This window comes from Balaenoptera borealis, assembly GCF_965194805.1.
Source record: "Balaenoptera borealis genome assembly, chromosome: 10".
Classification (NCBI taxonomy): Eukaryota; Metazoa; Chordata; class Mammalia; order Artiodactyla; family Balaenopteridae; genus Balaenoptera; species Balaenoptera borealis.
In genome coordinates, this window is record NC_138874.1 from 71,742,547 (window position 1) to 71,760,783 (window position 18,237).

Consider the following 18,237-nt stretch of genomic DNA (forward strand, 5'->3'; position numbering starts at 1 on the left):
CGTTCACTCTGTAAAATGTATCTACTTCTTCATCTGCCACACCTGGTTGTTTTCCTTTATTCTCAGACCAGTAGGTCCCTACATGGGACCCAGGACAACCCTTTCATCTTTGCACCAGATCTGAAAACCCACTCATCTTCCTCAGATCAGTGCTCCACACCTTAGATGCTCCAAAAGCTGAGGGGGATGCTTCCCTGGTGGTGCAGCGGTTAAGAATCCGCCTGCCAATGCAGGGGACACGGGTTCGAGCCCTGGCCCGGGAAGATCCCACATGCCGCGGAGCAACTAAGACCGTGCGCCACAACTACTGAGCCTGCACTCTAGAGCCCGCGAGCCACAACTACTGAAGTCCGTGCGCCTAGAGCCCGTGCTCCGCAACAAGAGAAGCCACCGCGATGAGAAGCCCTCGCACCGCAACCAAGAGTAGCCCCTGCTCGCCGCAGCTAGAGAAAGCCCGCGCACAGCAACAAAGACCCAATGCAGCCAAAAATAATAAATTAAATAAATAAATTAAAAAAAAAAAAAAACTGAGGGGGAAAACTCCCTGAAAGGATGTGCACAATGACCACCTCCACTTCCCCGCCCTCCAGTCACTCCTGAGCCCAGCAGGCTCACCTATCGTAGGCAGGTATATACAGCTGTAGACTAGCCTGCCCCACAGCACCAGAGACCACACCTGTTAGCCTCACCTGTTCTGTGTGTGAAAAGCAGGGTGAATGACAGGTATACCTGTGCTTTAGGAATGTTTTGATAATTCCTGTATTTACAGACCTGTTCGTTTTTATCTGGCAAAGAAAGGCTCATTTTGACATCCGACTTCATTCTCCGCAGTAGGTATGGATTTATGGTATCTCGTAGAACACATGCACACTTATAAGCAGTTTTAACCTTTAATAAGAGAAAAGGGGAAACAATTACTGTATATCTAAGGAATGCATTTGTTCTTACCTCTCAATTGATTCCAATGCTTAAAAAAATTTTTTTAAAACAATGACCAATGGTCGTACAAAATTGTTGGAAACAGTAGGAAAATGGTATGTAAAAATTTAAGTTCCATATACTCCAGGACGCAGTAGCTTTCATAATAATATCATCAGTAAAAAAACAAAACAAAATGAAACTTCTCATTAACCAAAATGTACGAAAGAACAACTGGTAATTCTGTGCCCTGTTCTACCTCTATTTAATTATTATTATATAGTTAAACCCTAAAGTGGAGATTTATTCAGTGCTTGACCCCCTCTAGGGAAAAAAACTGCTTTCAAACAAATCTCAGTTTATAATCTTGTACTCTCCAATAGCCACAAAGGAACTGCTACTCCGCAAGACTGAAGATCAAACACTAACTCAGGGAAACGCTGCAGCAAGGGGAACAGCAGATAATAAGCAGAGATTACTGCCCACAGGAGACTCAGAGAGTAAGTTCAAGAAAAGCCCTATGATCCCAGAAATGAAAGGTCACTCCAGCCTAAAATGGAGCATATGGCTCTGTAATGGAGCACAGCCACATGAGATGGGTATTAACTGTCCAGAGAAAAACAAAGACCCACAGTGCAGGAAACCACTCTCTCTGCAATTCACTTAAAGGCAAACACAGAATTCAATAAATTATTGATACTTTGAAAAAAATCTAAATAGGCTTAACAACCTAGTAAACACTATTTAATGGAACAAGAAAATTTCCAACCAAAGCTTAAATTTAAGAAAGTTATTCAGCAAAATGAATAATAAAAAGAGCCTGAATAAACACAGAAAAATTCACGTTAAAAAATTAACATGGTAAAAAAGAAAATACCTTAAAAGACCCTAAGAACACCTCACTCAAGTCTGTATACATGTATGTCATGTATGTGTGTATATCTTGTATGTCTAAACATAAAAACAGTTTTACTTGGACCAGCAAACAGTAACAAAGAAACTCCATTCATCAACGACTTTTGGTTACAGGTAACCCTGTAAATGTATCATTAAGACATTGATAAAAATTACCTGAAGATGATAATCAGGTACATTTTATGGTTTGTAATGCTGAGATAAATTTCAAAATTTAACAAGACACTGCAGTCCTACCAAGGAAGCAAGTACATTATTTAAAATCTTCCTAAAAATATATACAGCATGTGAAGGAAACTCTGCCCACATGCTCGCGTCTATCTCCATTTCTCTCCTCTCGAAGAATGAGTGAGATGCTGATGGCGCTGGAAACCCAGGGCTGGGCTGGCGAGTGGCCTGGCAGCTCGCTCTCTCCTGCCCGTCTACCCTTCTGGAAAGTCCGCCCGCCCCCAGCCCACTTGTGCTGAACTTGCAAGGGTTGGAGCTCAGAGTGGCTGGGGACGGGTCTGTTTCTCACACCCCACTCTCCCCAGAGGAAGATCTTAAGCTCTAAACTGGGGTGGGGATGTGACAGCAGGGAAGACCAAGAAACCCTATTTTAGCTTTGACGTCATGCCACATTCTCCAGTCCAACTTTTGAGCCAATTCTATATTGAATTCCCTTCTGCTTCTTGTGTCTGTCTCTCTGTGAGTAAAAACGCACAGTGGGGATCTAACTGCGTTCCTCCGTCACTCCACCTCCCCACTGCTATGGAAAGTGGACACCTTGCTGAGCCCACTCACGCTTCCTTCCTATTCCTGAGGAGGCAGAGGGATAACTCCTCCCCAGTTCTGCCTCTTCCAGAGCCCAGTGACCTCAGGCAAGTCACCAAAATGCTCAGTCTCAATAACCTTGAGCATGAAATGAGGAGGCTCAACTAGATGACTCCTTGGGTTCTTTTCAGTTCTAAAATCCCCTGCACAGGCTTAATGTACAAATCCAAGAGGCAGTCCATGTTTTGGGTAGTTAATGTTCTTCCCCCTCACCCTTTTAGGTCCTAATCATCCCTCACCCAGGAAGCCTGCCTTGACTCCCACAAGCTCTGCTATTGGCTATCTCCCCTGAGCACAGTCTTCATTACCCTATACTGTGATCATCTGTTTATTTACCACTTTCCCCCCTGCACACTCTCCACTGGACCAGGAATGCTATTCAAGGGAAGGTTCTGATTGTCAGCCGTTTCTCATCATTTTAGCCCCAGCCTGACACACAAAATATCTGCTGACAGACTATCTTCTTGGGATTCTCTATTTCATGGCAACTATGGACTTAAAACAAAAAGGAGCGAATAAAAGCAGTACCTCTGCTCCCAAGGACTTTACAGTCTAAAAAGGGAAAAAAGATAAGTGCACAAACTTCTGAAACAAGGACTTCAAGGAAGAAACAGACCATATTTGCACCGCCTCAAAGTATCCCCCCATAAATGACTTATTAATTATAAAGGAGAAGTGGTAGCTTCAAAGAGTTTAGAAATCTGACACACAACACCTTGCCCAGTAATCAGGCCACCACCGATGAAGGGACAAAGCAACAGCATGTGCCTCCAGATACGAGTAAAGCACTGAGAAAGACAGGTCACTTCTGTGCTACTCCTGCCAAAAAGGTATAACCTGATTCCAATCACAAAGAATGGAAAACAAACCCAAGGTGAGGCACATTCTATGAAATAATAGGCCTGTAGTCTTCAAAAATGTCAAGTCATGAAGGCAAAAGAAAGATCAGAGGAACAGCTTCAGATTAAAGGAGACTAAAGAGACATGGAAATTACTGGAACAACTTGCACAATGTGAATGACGAATAGATTAGATAACAGAATTACATCAATGTTACATTTCCTCCTAATTTTGATGTTTATACTATGGTTATGTAAGACAACATCCCTGTTCTTAGGAAATATACACTAAAGGATTTGGAGAAAAGGGGCATCGTCTACAACTTACTCAGATGATTCAGAAAAAAAAAAGTATAAATTTGTGTGTGTGTGTGTGTGTGTGTGTGTGTGTGTATATATATATGGGGGGGAGAGAGAGAGAGGGAGGGAGGGAAGGAAAGATAAAGCAAATATGGCAAAATGTTAGCAAAATGCTAACAATTAGGGAATCTAGGCATTCTTTTTACAATTCTTGCAACTTTCTGTTAAGTTTGAAATTATTCCAAAATAAAGAGTTAAAAAAAAAAAAAAGAACAGGATACATGAAGGATAACGGGGATTCAGTGGAGGAAGAGAGCTCTCGTAAAAGTTAATTAAAAATCAAAAATCATTCAATCTCAAAATTTTAAAGGTATTAAAATGGTTTCTGACAGTCCTCTAATCTTAAAGGTCTAAAATTCTTTTTCTAGTTACGTATTTTATTTCTGGCTCAGTCATAACCTGGCAGGTACAGGCCCCCACCTGAGAGCTGTGCAGAGACCCAGCCTCTCATGGAGGCTGGAGCCTGCCCCCAAATGCCATGAACCACCCTCCAGTTGGCCTCACCTCCTAACGTTCCTGTCTGTGACAACCACACTCTACCAGTCACCAGGCCTGAAACCTCAAGGGTCTGCTGCAGCAAGCTCACCACCCCCCCCACCAATTTCCTTTATCTTATCAACCTCCACATCTTGTTTGTTCTGCCTAGAAAACGCCACTTGGAAGTCTTGCTCTGGACCTGCTTTCTCAGGACCATCACCCATATCTAGGTCCAGGCTCTCATCACCCTCACCCCCAACGATTCCTGCAGGTCCCTCAATGCCAACCTCCCTCCCACAACTACCTGCAGCCTAAGTAACCCTCCAAGAACAGCCTGCTCCCAGCCTCCTGCTCAAAAACCTTCAATGGCTCTTCCCTGCCTAAGCGCTCCTGCCTCCCTTCAAGGCCCCCACTGCCGGCATCCACAGCTTTCCTGCAACTCCCCCAAAAGCATCTCCAGTCCAGTCAAGTGTGTCTCTTCACTGCTCGTGGTCACACAGAGTGGCTGTGTTCATACTGTTGCTCTAACCTAGAATGTCCCACTTTTCCCAGCCTGTTTTCCCAGCATCAGGTTAAAGGGTATAGGTCTTGTTAAGTCTTCCCTGGTGTCCCCTTTTCTAAGCTTGTAAAGTACTTTATAAGATGGACTACCCAATTTGCACTATTATATGCTGTCCAGAAGTGACTCACTCTTATCTCATAATTTCTGACTGCTCTTGAATATTTTACATGATTTTTTAAAAACTCATCTGGAAAATTATGCGCTATCAAGCAAAAATAATTTTGTGGTTTTTATCAGATACCAATTTATAAGCTTGGTCATTTCCCTTACATTCTGAATGACTTGGCTACAAAGTATAGTATTTAGTAGGAACGTTTTAAATATTAAAATACCAGAAGTGTCACCTGCCTGATACATTACCTGTACTGGGGAGGCATTTGAATACCCCCCCATGGTGATGGGGACTGAGAACTGCTCCATAAACACAGGCAACGTGCCCAACTTTCCCGGGAAGATGAAATCAAAGAGTGACCACAGCTCACGGAGGTTATTCTGCATCGGTGAGCCAGACAGGATGATGCGATGAGGGGTGCGGAACTGTTCGGGGAAAGCAAGGACTTTTCTGTTAAATTCACCTTGTAGCAGATGATCACCAACCCTACCCCAAAACACTCCCACGCAATCTTATTATTTAACACAATTACGTATTATTTTAGTCTCCTCTAAAACGTAGACATTTTATGCAACTTTAATTCTTCAATTACACATAGATTAAAAAATATATATATAGGGGAGAATTTTTTTACTGTTCAAGCTGAAGACTATGGACTAGAGTTGGATTTGGTTACATTCTAACAACTGATCCCTACAAGAGACATTAAGTAATGTGAACAATTAGAATTTTAGAAAACATGATTAAGTGCAAGAATGAAAAGTGTTCTGCATTAAGGCAAAATGTGTATTTCAAATTCCTTATGCAAAAGCACAAGGAAAGACTCAATAAGTCTGTTACTAAAAGCAGAGTTTATTCTCAATTAAATATTATCCACCTGGAAACCCTCCTTGTTATAAGAGGTCACACCTGTTTGCAAGCAAGAGTGATGGCAGCATTTGGATTCCGAATTTTGTGTCCTTCATCCAAGATCACATAGTGCCAGTCATGCCTGCTAATATCATCTTGCATCAGTCGAACGTAGGAGTAAGAAGTGATCAAAATCCCATGACAATGAGCAATATCTTGAATTAGTTTCTCCTAAAATGATGACAAAATGGTAAAGCCAGTTTTAAATAAGAAGTTAAATGAGTATGACTCTTAAAATCAACCTTTTAAGGACTTCCCTGGCGGTCCAGTGGTTAAGACTCCCCGCTTCCAATGCAAGGAGCACGGGTATAATCCCTGGTCGGGAAACTAAAATCCCACATGCCACGTGGCATGGCCAAAAAAATAAATAAATAAAATCAACCTTTCATGTGGAGAAAAGGGAACCCTCCTGCACTGTTGGTGGGAATGTAAATTGATACAGCCACCATGGAGAACAGTATGGAGGTTCCTTAAAAAACGAAAAATAGAACTACCATATGACCCAGCAATCCCACTACTGGGCATACACCCTGAGAAAACCATAATTCAAAAAGAGTCATGTACCACAATGTTCATTGCAGCTCTGTTTACGATAGCCAGGACATGGAAGTGACCTAAGTGTTCATCGACAGATGAATGGATAAAGAAGCTGTGGCACATATATACAATGGAATATTACTCAACCATAAAAAGAAACAAAATTGAGTTATTTGTAGTGAGGTGGATGGACCAAGAGTCTGTCATACAGAGTGAAGTCAGTCAGAAAGAGAAAAACAAATACCATATGCTAACACATATATATGGAATCTAAAAAAAAATGGTTCTGAAGAACCTCGGGGCAGGACAGGGATAAACACGCAGACGTAGAGAATGGACTTGAGGACACGGGGAGTGGTAAGGGTAAGCTGGGACAAAGTGAGAGAGTGGCATGGACATATACACACTACCAAATGTAAAATAGAGAGCTAGTGGGAAGCAGCCACATAGCACAGGGAGATCTGCTCGGTGCTTTGTGACCACCTAGAGGGGTGGGATAGGGAAGGTGGGAGGGAGACGCAAGAGGGATGAGATATGGGGATATATGTATATGTATAGCTGATTCACTCTGTTATACAGCAGAAACTAACACACCATTGTAAAGCAATTATACTCCAATAAAGATGTTAAAAAAAAAAAAAAGAAAAGAATGAAGTAGCCATAGATACCAGGAACAAACAGGGGATGGGCAGGGAAGAAATAGGTGAGGGAGATTAAGCGGTACAAACTTCCAGTTGCAAAATAAATGAGTCAAGGGTGAAATGTACAGTGCGGGGGAATGTAGTCAATAACTATGCAATATCTTTGTATGGTAACATATAATAATTAGACTTATCATGAAGATCATTTTGAAACCTATAGAAATATTGAATTACTATGTTGTGTAACAGTAATTAACATAGTGTTATAGGTCAATTATACTTCAAAAACAAACTCATAGAAAAAGAGATCATAGTTGCGGTTACCAGAGGTGGAAGATGGGGGGGAGGAGGAATTGGATGAAGGCAATCAAAAGGTACAAACTTCCAGTTATAAGCTAAGTACTAGGGATGTAATGTACAACGTGATAAATATAATTAACACTCCTGTATGTTAGGTATGAAAGTTAAGAGAGTAAACTCTAGAGTTTTCATCACAAGGAAATTTTTTTCTATTCCTTTAATTTTGTATCTATATGAGAGGATGAATGTTCGCTAAGTTTACTGTGATAATTATTTCATGTGTATGTATCTCAAATCATTATGCTGTACACCTCAAACTTCTACAGTGCTGTATGTCAATTATATCTCAATAAAACTGGAAGCAAAAATAAATATAATAAAATGTTTAAAAATTTTAAAAAAAATCAACCTTTCAATCATGATGCAATCTAAGGCACTTTATAAATATGTACACAAACATAATACATACAACAGAATTATACATTATCAGCAGTGAAGTTTATGTTTCATTAATCTGTAAGTCGTAAACACTGACTAGTATGTCCACTACTGTGGGGGAGGAGGGCTCATAAGAAGACCAGAAAAACGTATAACATGTAAACACTTACCCAATTTTTATTTTTCCAAAACATCCTTTGTGTCAATCCTTGTTAAACTGAAAACAACACGGTAGATGGAAAACGTTTTTTTTATAAAACGAAAGAAAATGAGAGAAAAGCCAAGGAGACAAGAAAGACAAATCCAGGAGCTCTAATGATGTATAACATGAATTCAAGAAGGACAGAGTACAAAGGATATAAAAGAAGTGATTTTAAAAATGATAGAAAAAACTTCTGAGGAGAGACTAGAGTGTATAGAACAAAACACCGAAACGGCCATACACCTGCGTACAAACCTGTTAGATGTCTGAATCCCAAAAACAAGGGAAAATGAGAAAATGCTGTAGCTTCTAGCCAGAACAAAACAGACTGTAAAAAGATTCCCTGCCAAGGAAAAAGACTACCTGCATTGGATATCTTTTCTGTAACACTAAATATGCCAGAAAACGAAGGGCAAATCTTTCCATAATTCTAGGGGGAAAGCAAAGACCCTGGAATTCTGCATTGATCCAAATTAGCAGTCATGCTTGACAGAAAAAAATAACAAATTCCACCTTTAGCTCGGCAAGGACAGAAAATAAACCAGCAAGAGATGGCCTAAGAACAGCATGCTACCTCCAGCCGGCGCAGGGGTGCGGTCACTAAAAGAATGCAGCTCCTTTCCCTGGCGGGAGAAGAAAGGTGCTCAGGACCCCGCACTCTGCACAAGAGCAGGCAGCAGAGCTCCCCGCCCCGTGCTCATCACAGACTGAGTGCTCACAGCAACTGTGAGAGAGGACAGAGGTCCTTACCCCCAGTTTACAGAGGGGAAAACTGTGGCGTAGAGACAGTAAATAATGTTATCAGGTCACATAGCTGGTAAAGTGGTGCTAGGATTTGAGCATAGAAAAGCAGCCAACTCCAAAGCTAATATTAACTAAATATTAGGCAACACTGCCTCTTACTTTACTATAAAAGAAAATATTTTTAAGGGAAGATTACGTGTAATATACCTACCATTCTTAAATTATTAAAACAATAATTAATATTAAAACATTGTTTTAAGTACTAATGAAACTGTTATGAAATTATCTAAAATATAAAAAGGGATGTGTTTTTACATGATTATAATTCCAGTTTAATTTAACAAAACCTAGAGTGAGAACAGGGGAAATTAAGAGTGTACTAAAAATCCCACCTTATCAATCGTAGAATGGGGCACAGGTGATGAATACTGTTCAATTCTTTATCAGGACAGAAAAACAGATTGAAATACATTCATAAAAAATTTAAGCCCATTTATTGATTAATAGTTGCTACTTCAGCATAAATACCAGAAAAGTGATAGACTGTAGAACTATCAGGAAAAAAACAGATATAGGAATAGAAAATTTTCTAATAGGAAATAGAAAAAGAATTAAGAAAATAGAAAAAGCAGAAAATACAATAAACAGAAAATAAGATAGCTGGTTTCAGACCTAACATTTATGTCAGGGTCTCCACGTGACTGTGGGCTGTCAGCAGTGACCCTTTCCACTAGTAAAGTACAGCCAAAACCTGGCCTTGTGTTTAAGAGATGCGACCCAAACTAGACTGGTGCTGAGAGTTAAGAGTATGGGAACTATTAAAGATATTATCCCAAGGAAATGCAAACAAAAACAGGGCAGGATCAGAAATACAAACATCCGACAACAAGAAGTGAACAGGAAAAGGAGTGCTTCTTTTGTATTTTAAGGAGACGACACACTAGAGAGAAGAGCCAGGCCTTTACCTGCCTGCCCGGAGCACTGCACCAGAACCCAAGGCACAGCCCTTAGAGTTGTGCTGGCAAAGTGGCACATCCACAGCCGGCAGGGGACACGGCCACAGCTTCTCAGAGTTTGACAGTCAGAAGAGACAGAGGAAGACTAAAGGCAACTAAAAGTTTATAGTTAGGATCCAAAGGATCTGAGTCTCTCCATCAGTGAGCTCCTTTTAATAGCTCTCAGCAGAGTCTTAACCCACACAAAGATACTCATTCCCCACACCCTACTGAGGCTGAAATCAAACCAAGCAGCCAATACAATTGGCTAAATAAAGACAGTGAGACAGTAAGATAAAAACAAAAATTAGTGAAGCTTAAGGACAAAACCTGGTAGAATTGGTAAAAAAAAAAAAAACTAAGTAACTCTTTGAAAAGACCAAAAAACAGACAGACCTCTGGAAAGTCAGCCCAAAGAAAAGACTCAGATGGGCAGCATGAAAGACATTAAAGGAGTCACCACAGAGGCAGAGAACACAAAATGTTAGCCAATGCCACGTGCAATCCAATGCCAAAGAATCTGAACTTTGACAGAGAATCTGAACATTACCAAAATGGACCCAAGAAAAATGAGACAAACCAATCAGACCAATACTGAAGGACTTGAAAAGGATGTTATGGTTTTCCCACCAGAAGTCTACTAGACCCAAAGGGTTTTACGAGTGAAGTAGGAATCAATCCTGTTATTTAAACGGTTCCAAAATACAGAAAAAGATAGAAGGCTAGCAAAACCCTGTTTTTCAAAACTGACAGAAGCAACATACTCACACAGTGTGTGTACTCCCCAACTAGAGATTCATTACTTTATAAATAAAATCTAGCACTATATGAAGCTAACAAGGCATCACAGAAATAGAAGAATAGCTAAATATTAGGAAAACGAATACAATAATTCATGTAATCATAGTCATACAAATTTCATAAAATTCAACATCTTAAAAAATATTATCTTAATAAACAAGGGTTAAAATATTTTTTAATTCAATAGAATATAAAAGGGTGTAACAATGGCCAAGAAAATTTTGAAAGAGGAAAAGAGGAACTTTTCTCATGTCATAATATTGTTTTGCCATCTTCCTATTCATGATCTTCCATGCCTACGCAATACTACATCGAGGGCCACACCTGATTTAACCATTTCCTGACTTTTTTTTTTTTTTTTTTTTTACCTTATGATGAATGCAGCACTAAATACCTCAAGGCTCACAGCCTTACAAACACACGTATAGACTCTCCCGTGCCTCACCTTACCCACTTCTCCCTGACTACACTGCTATTCCACTGCCACCGGCTCTGCCACGGTGGCTAGTGTCCAGTGTCCAGTGAAGAAAAGCAGGCTGTCCAGAGACGCACTGCTCCACCTCGAACGCATCCCACCAGTCCTGAGACTTTTAGAAGCCAGAGCTGATTTCAACAGCTCCTGCACATCTGAATTTTCCACTGAGATTCTGGGCAGGCAGCTATCCCAACTCTATCCCCATCTCTTCCTCCTCCTGGGACAGCAGTGGCTGCCAGAAGTCATGAAGCAGGTAGGGAGTGGAACGACAGCAAACTGACACACAGGAATGCCCCGTGCCCTGTGCTACTCCAGGCACAGAGCTATGTGCCCAGAGAGAAATGGGAGTAAAACAACGACAACTGTTTGGGGCCTGAAATACAGCAGAAGTGAAATTACCACTCACATTTATAAAATGTCTGCTGGATCACAGCCAAACCCTGCCCATGTGGATCTACTTGCTCATGACCCTGGAACTCCTAACTGCTAGATGCAGTGACTCACCACAGCCATTCCACTACCCTCCAAGGAACGCCACCCTGGATTTTGGACATCACTTTACAACAGTTAAACAAACGAGATGCCATGCCTCTCAAATACATACCACCAGAGTGATGTTTAGCTTCTTTGACATGTCTAAGAATTGAAGTTTATTTGGAAAATTCTGTAATGTTAACTATAGAAATACAAAATTTCTACCATATTCAAAAAGATGTATGATGATAAGAATCAAAGATGTTTTTATAAAAAGAGTAAGAAATTTTTTTAATGTCCACGTTGAAAACATAACCTCCACTTAACAGCCACTGGGTAAAAACACATCTATTTGTTTTTACCTGATTCTATCGCAGAATTCTATAACTGCCTAGACCGGAGTTTCAATAGTGGTGAATTGTTGAATATTATGGACGTCTCTATCCAAACACTTAAGACAAATCATCTCGGGCGGTTTCAAATTAAAAGCTTGTAAAATATGTAACCTCTCCTAGTTTTTGCAATTAATAGGGTACATCTGCAATTAGCCTGCCTTACTGAATGCAGTGCTGTTGTCATTAAAAGATGTCTGTGAAAGTGCTGCTGTTATTATGGAGGCTCAGGAGACCAATCCCTCCTAGAGGGCAAACAGTGGACTGGTAGAAAACAACAGCCATAAATCACACTGTCAGGCAGCAGGCAGAGCAGAGTGGAGCACAGGCACATGAAGGCCATTCACGGTAAACACAGCTCGGCAGCTTCCCAGGCAGGATTTACTGCACCTGTAATTAATTAAAATTTCCTTCAAGCTAAATCTTTAATAAACAAGGATTTGTGCTGACAATGAAGAAAAAAGGGCTCCAGCAACATAATTTTACAATATCCCTCAAAGGCCAAGCATAGCATCTATCATTTCTTGTATCAGGTGTATACACCATCTCGAAAGTTAATGGGAACTACATCACATTGTGTTGTAATTTGTGTACCTGGAGTGGGTCTGAAATATTTAGGATGCTTGAGGGACCATGTGGCCCTTTTCTACTTTTGTTATGTTTTTACTTGCCTCCCTTCCAGCTTTTTAAAAAGCCAAGTCTTTTTATGCTAGTGTTTCAGAAAACGGGCCTTTTTAAAGAACATATGATGGTAGTTGCATCAGATGGCCATGTTTTCCTGTGGTCTGTTCTTTAGTCACACCTTGCATTCCCAAAAAGAATTTTAAAATTGTATTTCACTGTATCATTTTGGGGCCAATGAATCTAGACACGAAGGAGAAAGGTCTAGACGTGAATGACTATGAATATTTTTGATAAAGCAGGTGTGAACCTTCTATCTCCAATATATTTATATTGAATCAATCAGAAATGTCAGAGCATCTTTTCTCAAGTACTGAGATGAAGATGTCCACCATATTCTTCGTTTCTAATTGTAGGAATTACCTGAGTAAACATTGTATGCTGGGGACCATACTAAGTTTATTGTGCACACATATTAACCCAACAAATCCTCAAAAAATTACCAAAAATAACCCATTTTCAGGAGATCAAACTAGGCTCAGAAAAGCTAAGTGACTTGTGCCAGGTCACAAAGCTATAAGATGGCAGATCCAAGATTCCAACCCTGGTTTGGTAATTATAAAATCTATGCCTTTATGCCATTGTCGCATTTCCTAATCCTATGCCTCTAAATACCATGAATGGATCAAAATGATAATCTCTTTGAATTACCAAAACTATTCCACAGAATTACTATACCCTACAAGGCAGGGAAAGGTGGGAGAGCTATAAAGTGACAACTGTTTCAGAACATGAGCAAGAAATTTCTCATTACACATCTTCCAACAAATTGAAAAAAGGGTCCTTAATAATTAAATAAACTTTACAACACAGTGCTAAAGTTGCCACCCCCTGCTGTGAGTTATGGGATAAGAATTACAAAACTGCCTTCTTTTATTATCTTTTCATATATTTTCTTTCCCCAACAAAATGATTAGCTTTTCAAGATCAGTTAAAAACATCATATCCATTTTTTGGAATCCTAATAGGATTTGGAATCCTAATCCTGCAATGTTATGTTTATAGTTATTCAACAAATAAATATTAATCAACTTACATATCAAGTTTCTCTCCATTAGAAAAAAGAGATCATAAAACATGAGAAAAGGATAATCTTAGATTCCCAGTAAATGAGATTTCGACTGACCATTAAAGGAGATTCAGAGCCTGAAAATGTCTTTATCTGATTTGATCATTTGGTTGAAAATATTAGCCACATATTTTTTTGCAAGGTTGCTGGGTGTGCATTTGATAATTCAAAATTATGCTGTCAACCAAAGAGAATATTAACAAAGATAATATAGGGTCACCTGGTGAGAGAGGTGGGAAGCTAAAAGGCAACTTAGGGAAGAAAAATGATAGATGATCTCCATTTAGAAATTGTTTGATCATTTGATAGCTCTTCTCTAAATGAAAAACTTCCAAAATTTCAAAGTTTTACATCTTACCAGCTTCAACAAATCATTAGAAAAATAAAAATAATCTATTTGAATGATAAGCAGAATAATTCTGGCGTTATTACTTTTTTAAGTTTTCCAAAGAGAAATTCTCTTCTCTCCCCTATTTTCTCCAGCACTGAATAACCCTATACCAGAGTGCTGCTACTATCAGTACATTTAGACAGGACAGCTGGTGGGCACAGAAAGTCCCCCCATGGAAAAAAGAAATTTCAGCCTATAAGGATGGAAAGGAAGTTAGACATTAGATGCTGGCTTAAAGGACAGACCAGCACTGACAGAATATTTGAAATGTGATTAAGAAATGTAAACTCTATTGCAATCTAACACACACCTATAAGCCAACAGGTGTGCATGGAGTGGTAAAAAAGATCTGTACACACAAATATAAAAGGAAGGAGCAAAGGGATCAAATGCCACTCAGTCTTTTAATCCAGAAGCCAGAGTTCTGATCTTGGAAGTGTTATAACAAGGCCTGTGCAGAGGAACTAACACGTTTTCAATATGTCATCATCACAAATAATAAACTGATATTAATATTAATAATAAACTGATTGTGTCTCTAAGTGAAGAGTATGGTTTGAAAGATGCGAAAGAACATCTTTTTGATCTTTTGCATAACAGCTTACATCTTTAGAGATCTGAGATACTTTATAATGAAAAAGGAACCGTCCAAAGAGTTAAGAGTCAGAGTAAAAACACAAGTCTACTGCTTTTCCTCAAAAGTTAAGTAAGAAACTTCAAGTTAAAGTTCTTGGTAAACCATTAAGTACTAAAAAAATTATGAACAATCATATATATGCATGTGTCTGTGCATAACCAGACACCTCAAAAGGTGCAAATCACTGTAAACAAAAGTGAAATAATTGGTTGCCCTCTAAGCAAGTTAAGGAAGCAAATCTCACCAACAGAGACACTGACCAATGTCAATTCTATTTTCATTCATGAGTCAATGTATTTCATTTACATGAAGGTTGTTCTTCAGGCTATAATAACAGAAGAAACTCAAGTGAGCCATGATATGGTAAAGGTGTAAAAGAAAAAGCACAAAAGAAAATAAAAGGATAAGAAGGAACATGTGAAAAATTTGCCTTTTGAAGACATTCATCAACTAATGAATCCTAGTACAAGACTTTGCAATACAAAATATTAAGAAATGTCAATAGACAATGGAAGTGAAAAAAGGAATCAAAAATGTTTTACAAGAATGATGACAGGATAGTTACAACAATTTAATTTGACTAGAAAAACAATCTGTTATTTTCATGCTGCTGAAAAAAAAATCACTTTTTTTTGTTTTGATTGCGGCGTTTATCCCACTTCATTAATTATTTCAACTCATTTGTTTTCTATTTATCATTTAAAATTCAGGGCAAAGTATGCTGTTTTTAACAATAGCTAGTAAAAGCAAGATTCCATCTCACCAAAGTTGAGCCACCAAATTATAGATACTCCTGATTCAATTTTATCAAAAGTTCTGCTTACTCATGACCATGAACAAAATGGGAATTTGGAGGAAAGGGGGTACTGGCAGAATAATAAAGACACTGGAGTTTAGTGGCTCACACATATTTAACTGAGCGAGGCAAACATTCAACAGCTCTCTCAGCTGGCACTGCTTTCATGGGGGCACAGAGACCTCACTCAAGACCTGTGAAACTCAGAACAGAAAGAACTCATAACAAACTGCCACTTCTTGTCTACAGAGTAAAACCTGCAAACCCACAGTGAAAATGTGTAATTATTATCTATTGTCTATAGGGCCCTTGGGATACAAAAATGATGAAGACATAGTCTCCACCCTGCAGAGCTTACAGTCTAGATGGTAGACAGACATGAGAATTAAAAAAGCATAATACAACCTATCTATGCTACCCAGAGGAGAACAGATGATAAACCTCCTTTTTGATAATGTGGGTAAAACTACAAGTAAGTGAGAAAATGCAACTTTCAAAGAACAGTGATCAGACTTAAATGGTAATCAACGATTCAGAGAACAAAAAACAACTAAACTAAAAGGCAACAGTACAAATTACAAAATGGCAGGCTGTTCTTTTGCTCATTTAAAACACATTTTAAAAGCATGTTAACAAATTCATTTATCAATTAAGAGTTATTTCATTACATTTTGTACCTACTTTCCTAAAACCGTTTAAAGCCACTAATGCCCCAAATCCAGCCAGTTAACTGCTGCATAAGCCCCCTGATTTCTGGTCCCACTCAGCATATCAGGCTGTGTTTCACTGGACAAGAACATGTCACCACCATGGACTGTTAGAATGATAAAGCCTGCATTCATAATTGTTTTAAAAATACAGAGCTCTAAATTAAATCAATAACAGTAAGTTTAAATGCAAGAAAGAAACACAGGAACATACACTTAATAAATAAATGGATCAAAGCAAAAACAATTATGTAAAATAGAGGGCTTTAAAACAAGCAAAAAGATTCTGAAGTACTGTAATGTTACCTTTTTGTGGGTAAAGGACCCGGTTTCGTGCAGAACTGCCACTCTGAATGGAGGCCACCACGTGTGAAATTCCTTCACCCACTGATGCATCACTGTCGTCGGACAGACAATTATAGTCGGACCCAACCCCTCGAACCTGCACCCAAAATGTCCAAGAAGAAAAGACAACCATGAAGGACAGCATATGGATGATCAACTGCCAAAAAAACAAAAAAGAACAAACAAAAACTTAACAGCTCAAAAAAGAAAATCCTAGCTTTGGAAATTTACTGATATTTTCTTTAAAGAAAAAGCTATTGAGGATGAAACCCACCAAGTGAAATCCCTACAACCCCATTCATCAGTTAGTGAGTGCAGGTATTAAGAGGAAACACCAGCTACTATACATCAAAAGATAATGTCTATAGTAAAGTAAAAAAAAAAAAAATCAAACAAAAATTACCTAACAAAAATACTTTTCTCTCTTCTTCCAGATTAGTGAAGGCATTATACAGTATATCTTAACCTAAGTGAACATAAGAGTTTCTTCAATTGGTGTGAAGCTTTATAGTCTACCAAGAGTTTTCACCCACAAGATTTCAACCAATCTCACAGCCTCGGGAAGCAAGCAGGACAGAAATCCCGCAGTGTTCAGGGCCGCTGAAGGCTGGTGTGCCCGAGGCCCCATGGTTACCAGGAGATGGAGCAACGCCTCACGTCGGTCTTCTGACTGCTGCAGCCTGCTCTTCCACTACGTGGTGCTGCTCTCTTCTCCGCGTGATAAAAAACAAGTGGGTGAGCATCCCAGTGACCGTTTCTCCCGGAAAGCCCAGGCCAACGGAAGGCAAGCTGCTCAGTCCTTGTGTAGAGCAGCTGAGCACTACGTAGCAAGAGCTTTAACAAGAGTCGCATGTTGACCACGCGATCCCAAGACAAACATCTGTGTACCGCGATACATACTGCAGCATTATTTATACTGTGGAAAACGTGGGCGCTGCCTGAACGTCTGTAAGTAAGAGAAGGGCTGAATAAACCATCTTTACTACAGCACAGGCTGGTGGTTAGGAGCACTGCCTGGGTCTGAATCCCAGCTCTGCACACACTAACAGAACCTCAGCTTTTCATCTTAAAATAAGAATAATAACAGTAGTGATCATACCATTTATATGAAGATGAAATCAACATCTATAAAGTGCTTAGAACAGAATACAGTAAATACTATTAGGGTTTGTTAAATAAGATGGAATATAATATAACCATTAAAATCGTCTTTGAAGAATATTTAAAATCTGGAAGATGCCCGTAAGTCTTTTAAAAAACCAAATTACTTATGGAATCACCCCAATTCACTTACATATAGGGAGCCAGTAAACTGGTCATGGCCCCCTCTCTCAACATCCACACCTCCCCGCTCTCCTTCCGAACAGAACCACAGTTTTGTGCAGGTATCCCCTCTTCCTTCCCAGACATGTACTCGATGGGACTCTGACCACCGTCTGGCTAGGGCGAAGAGGGGACAAGCCGGAATCATAGTTTGTCTGCGCCTGTCAGCACACAGTGTTCCCCTGGCGACAATCGCCAGTCCACTGAGGGGCGTGGGAAGACTGGCTTGCTCACGGTTCAGGAAGGACTTACACTCTAGGTCCGGGAGAGTTTCCTCTCTTGGTCTCTCCTGCTGCATGTGAACAAGGAAATACAGTGCAAGGAGATCTTATGACCACAAGAAGAATTGGCATCAGGAGAACCCGGGCCCCTGATGACATCATT

At 39.6% G+C, this 18,237-nt stretch overlaps 1 protein-coding gene across 5 annotated transcripts in view; it reads right to left on the reverse strand.

Moving 5' to 3' along the window:
- The window catches only part of ERCC6 (ERCC excision repair 6, chromatin remodeling factor), a 70,894-nt gene that overhangs the window by 11,499 nt on the left and 41,158 nt on the right, over nucleotides 1–18,237 (reverse strand). For all 5 annotated transcript variants that reach the window (XM_082407153.1, XM_082407155.1, XM_082407152.1 and 2 more), the window contains 4 exons: nucleotides 16,492–16,627; nucleotides 5,906–6,076; nucleotides 5,245–5,421; nucleotides 772–888 (listed from right to left, as the gene is read on the reverse strand). In XM_082407153.1, coding sequence (XP_082263279.1) covers nucleotides 772–888; nucleotides 5,245–5,421; nucleotides 5,906–6,076; nucleotides 16,492–16,627 — 601 coding nt within the window. The remainder of the gene's footprint in view (nucleotides 1–771; nucleotides 889–5,244; nucleotides 5,422–5,905; nucleotides 6,077–16,491; nucleotides 16,628–18,237) is intronic.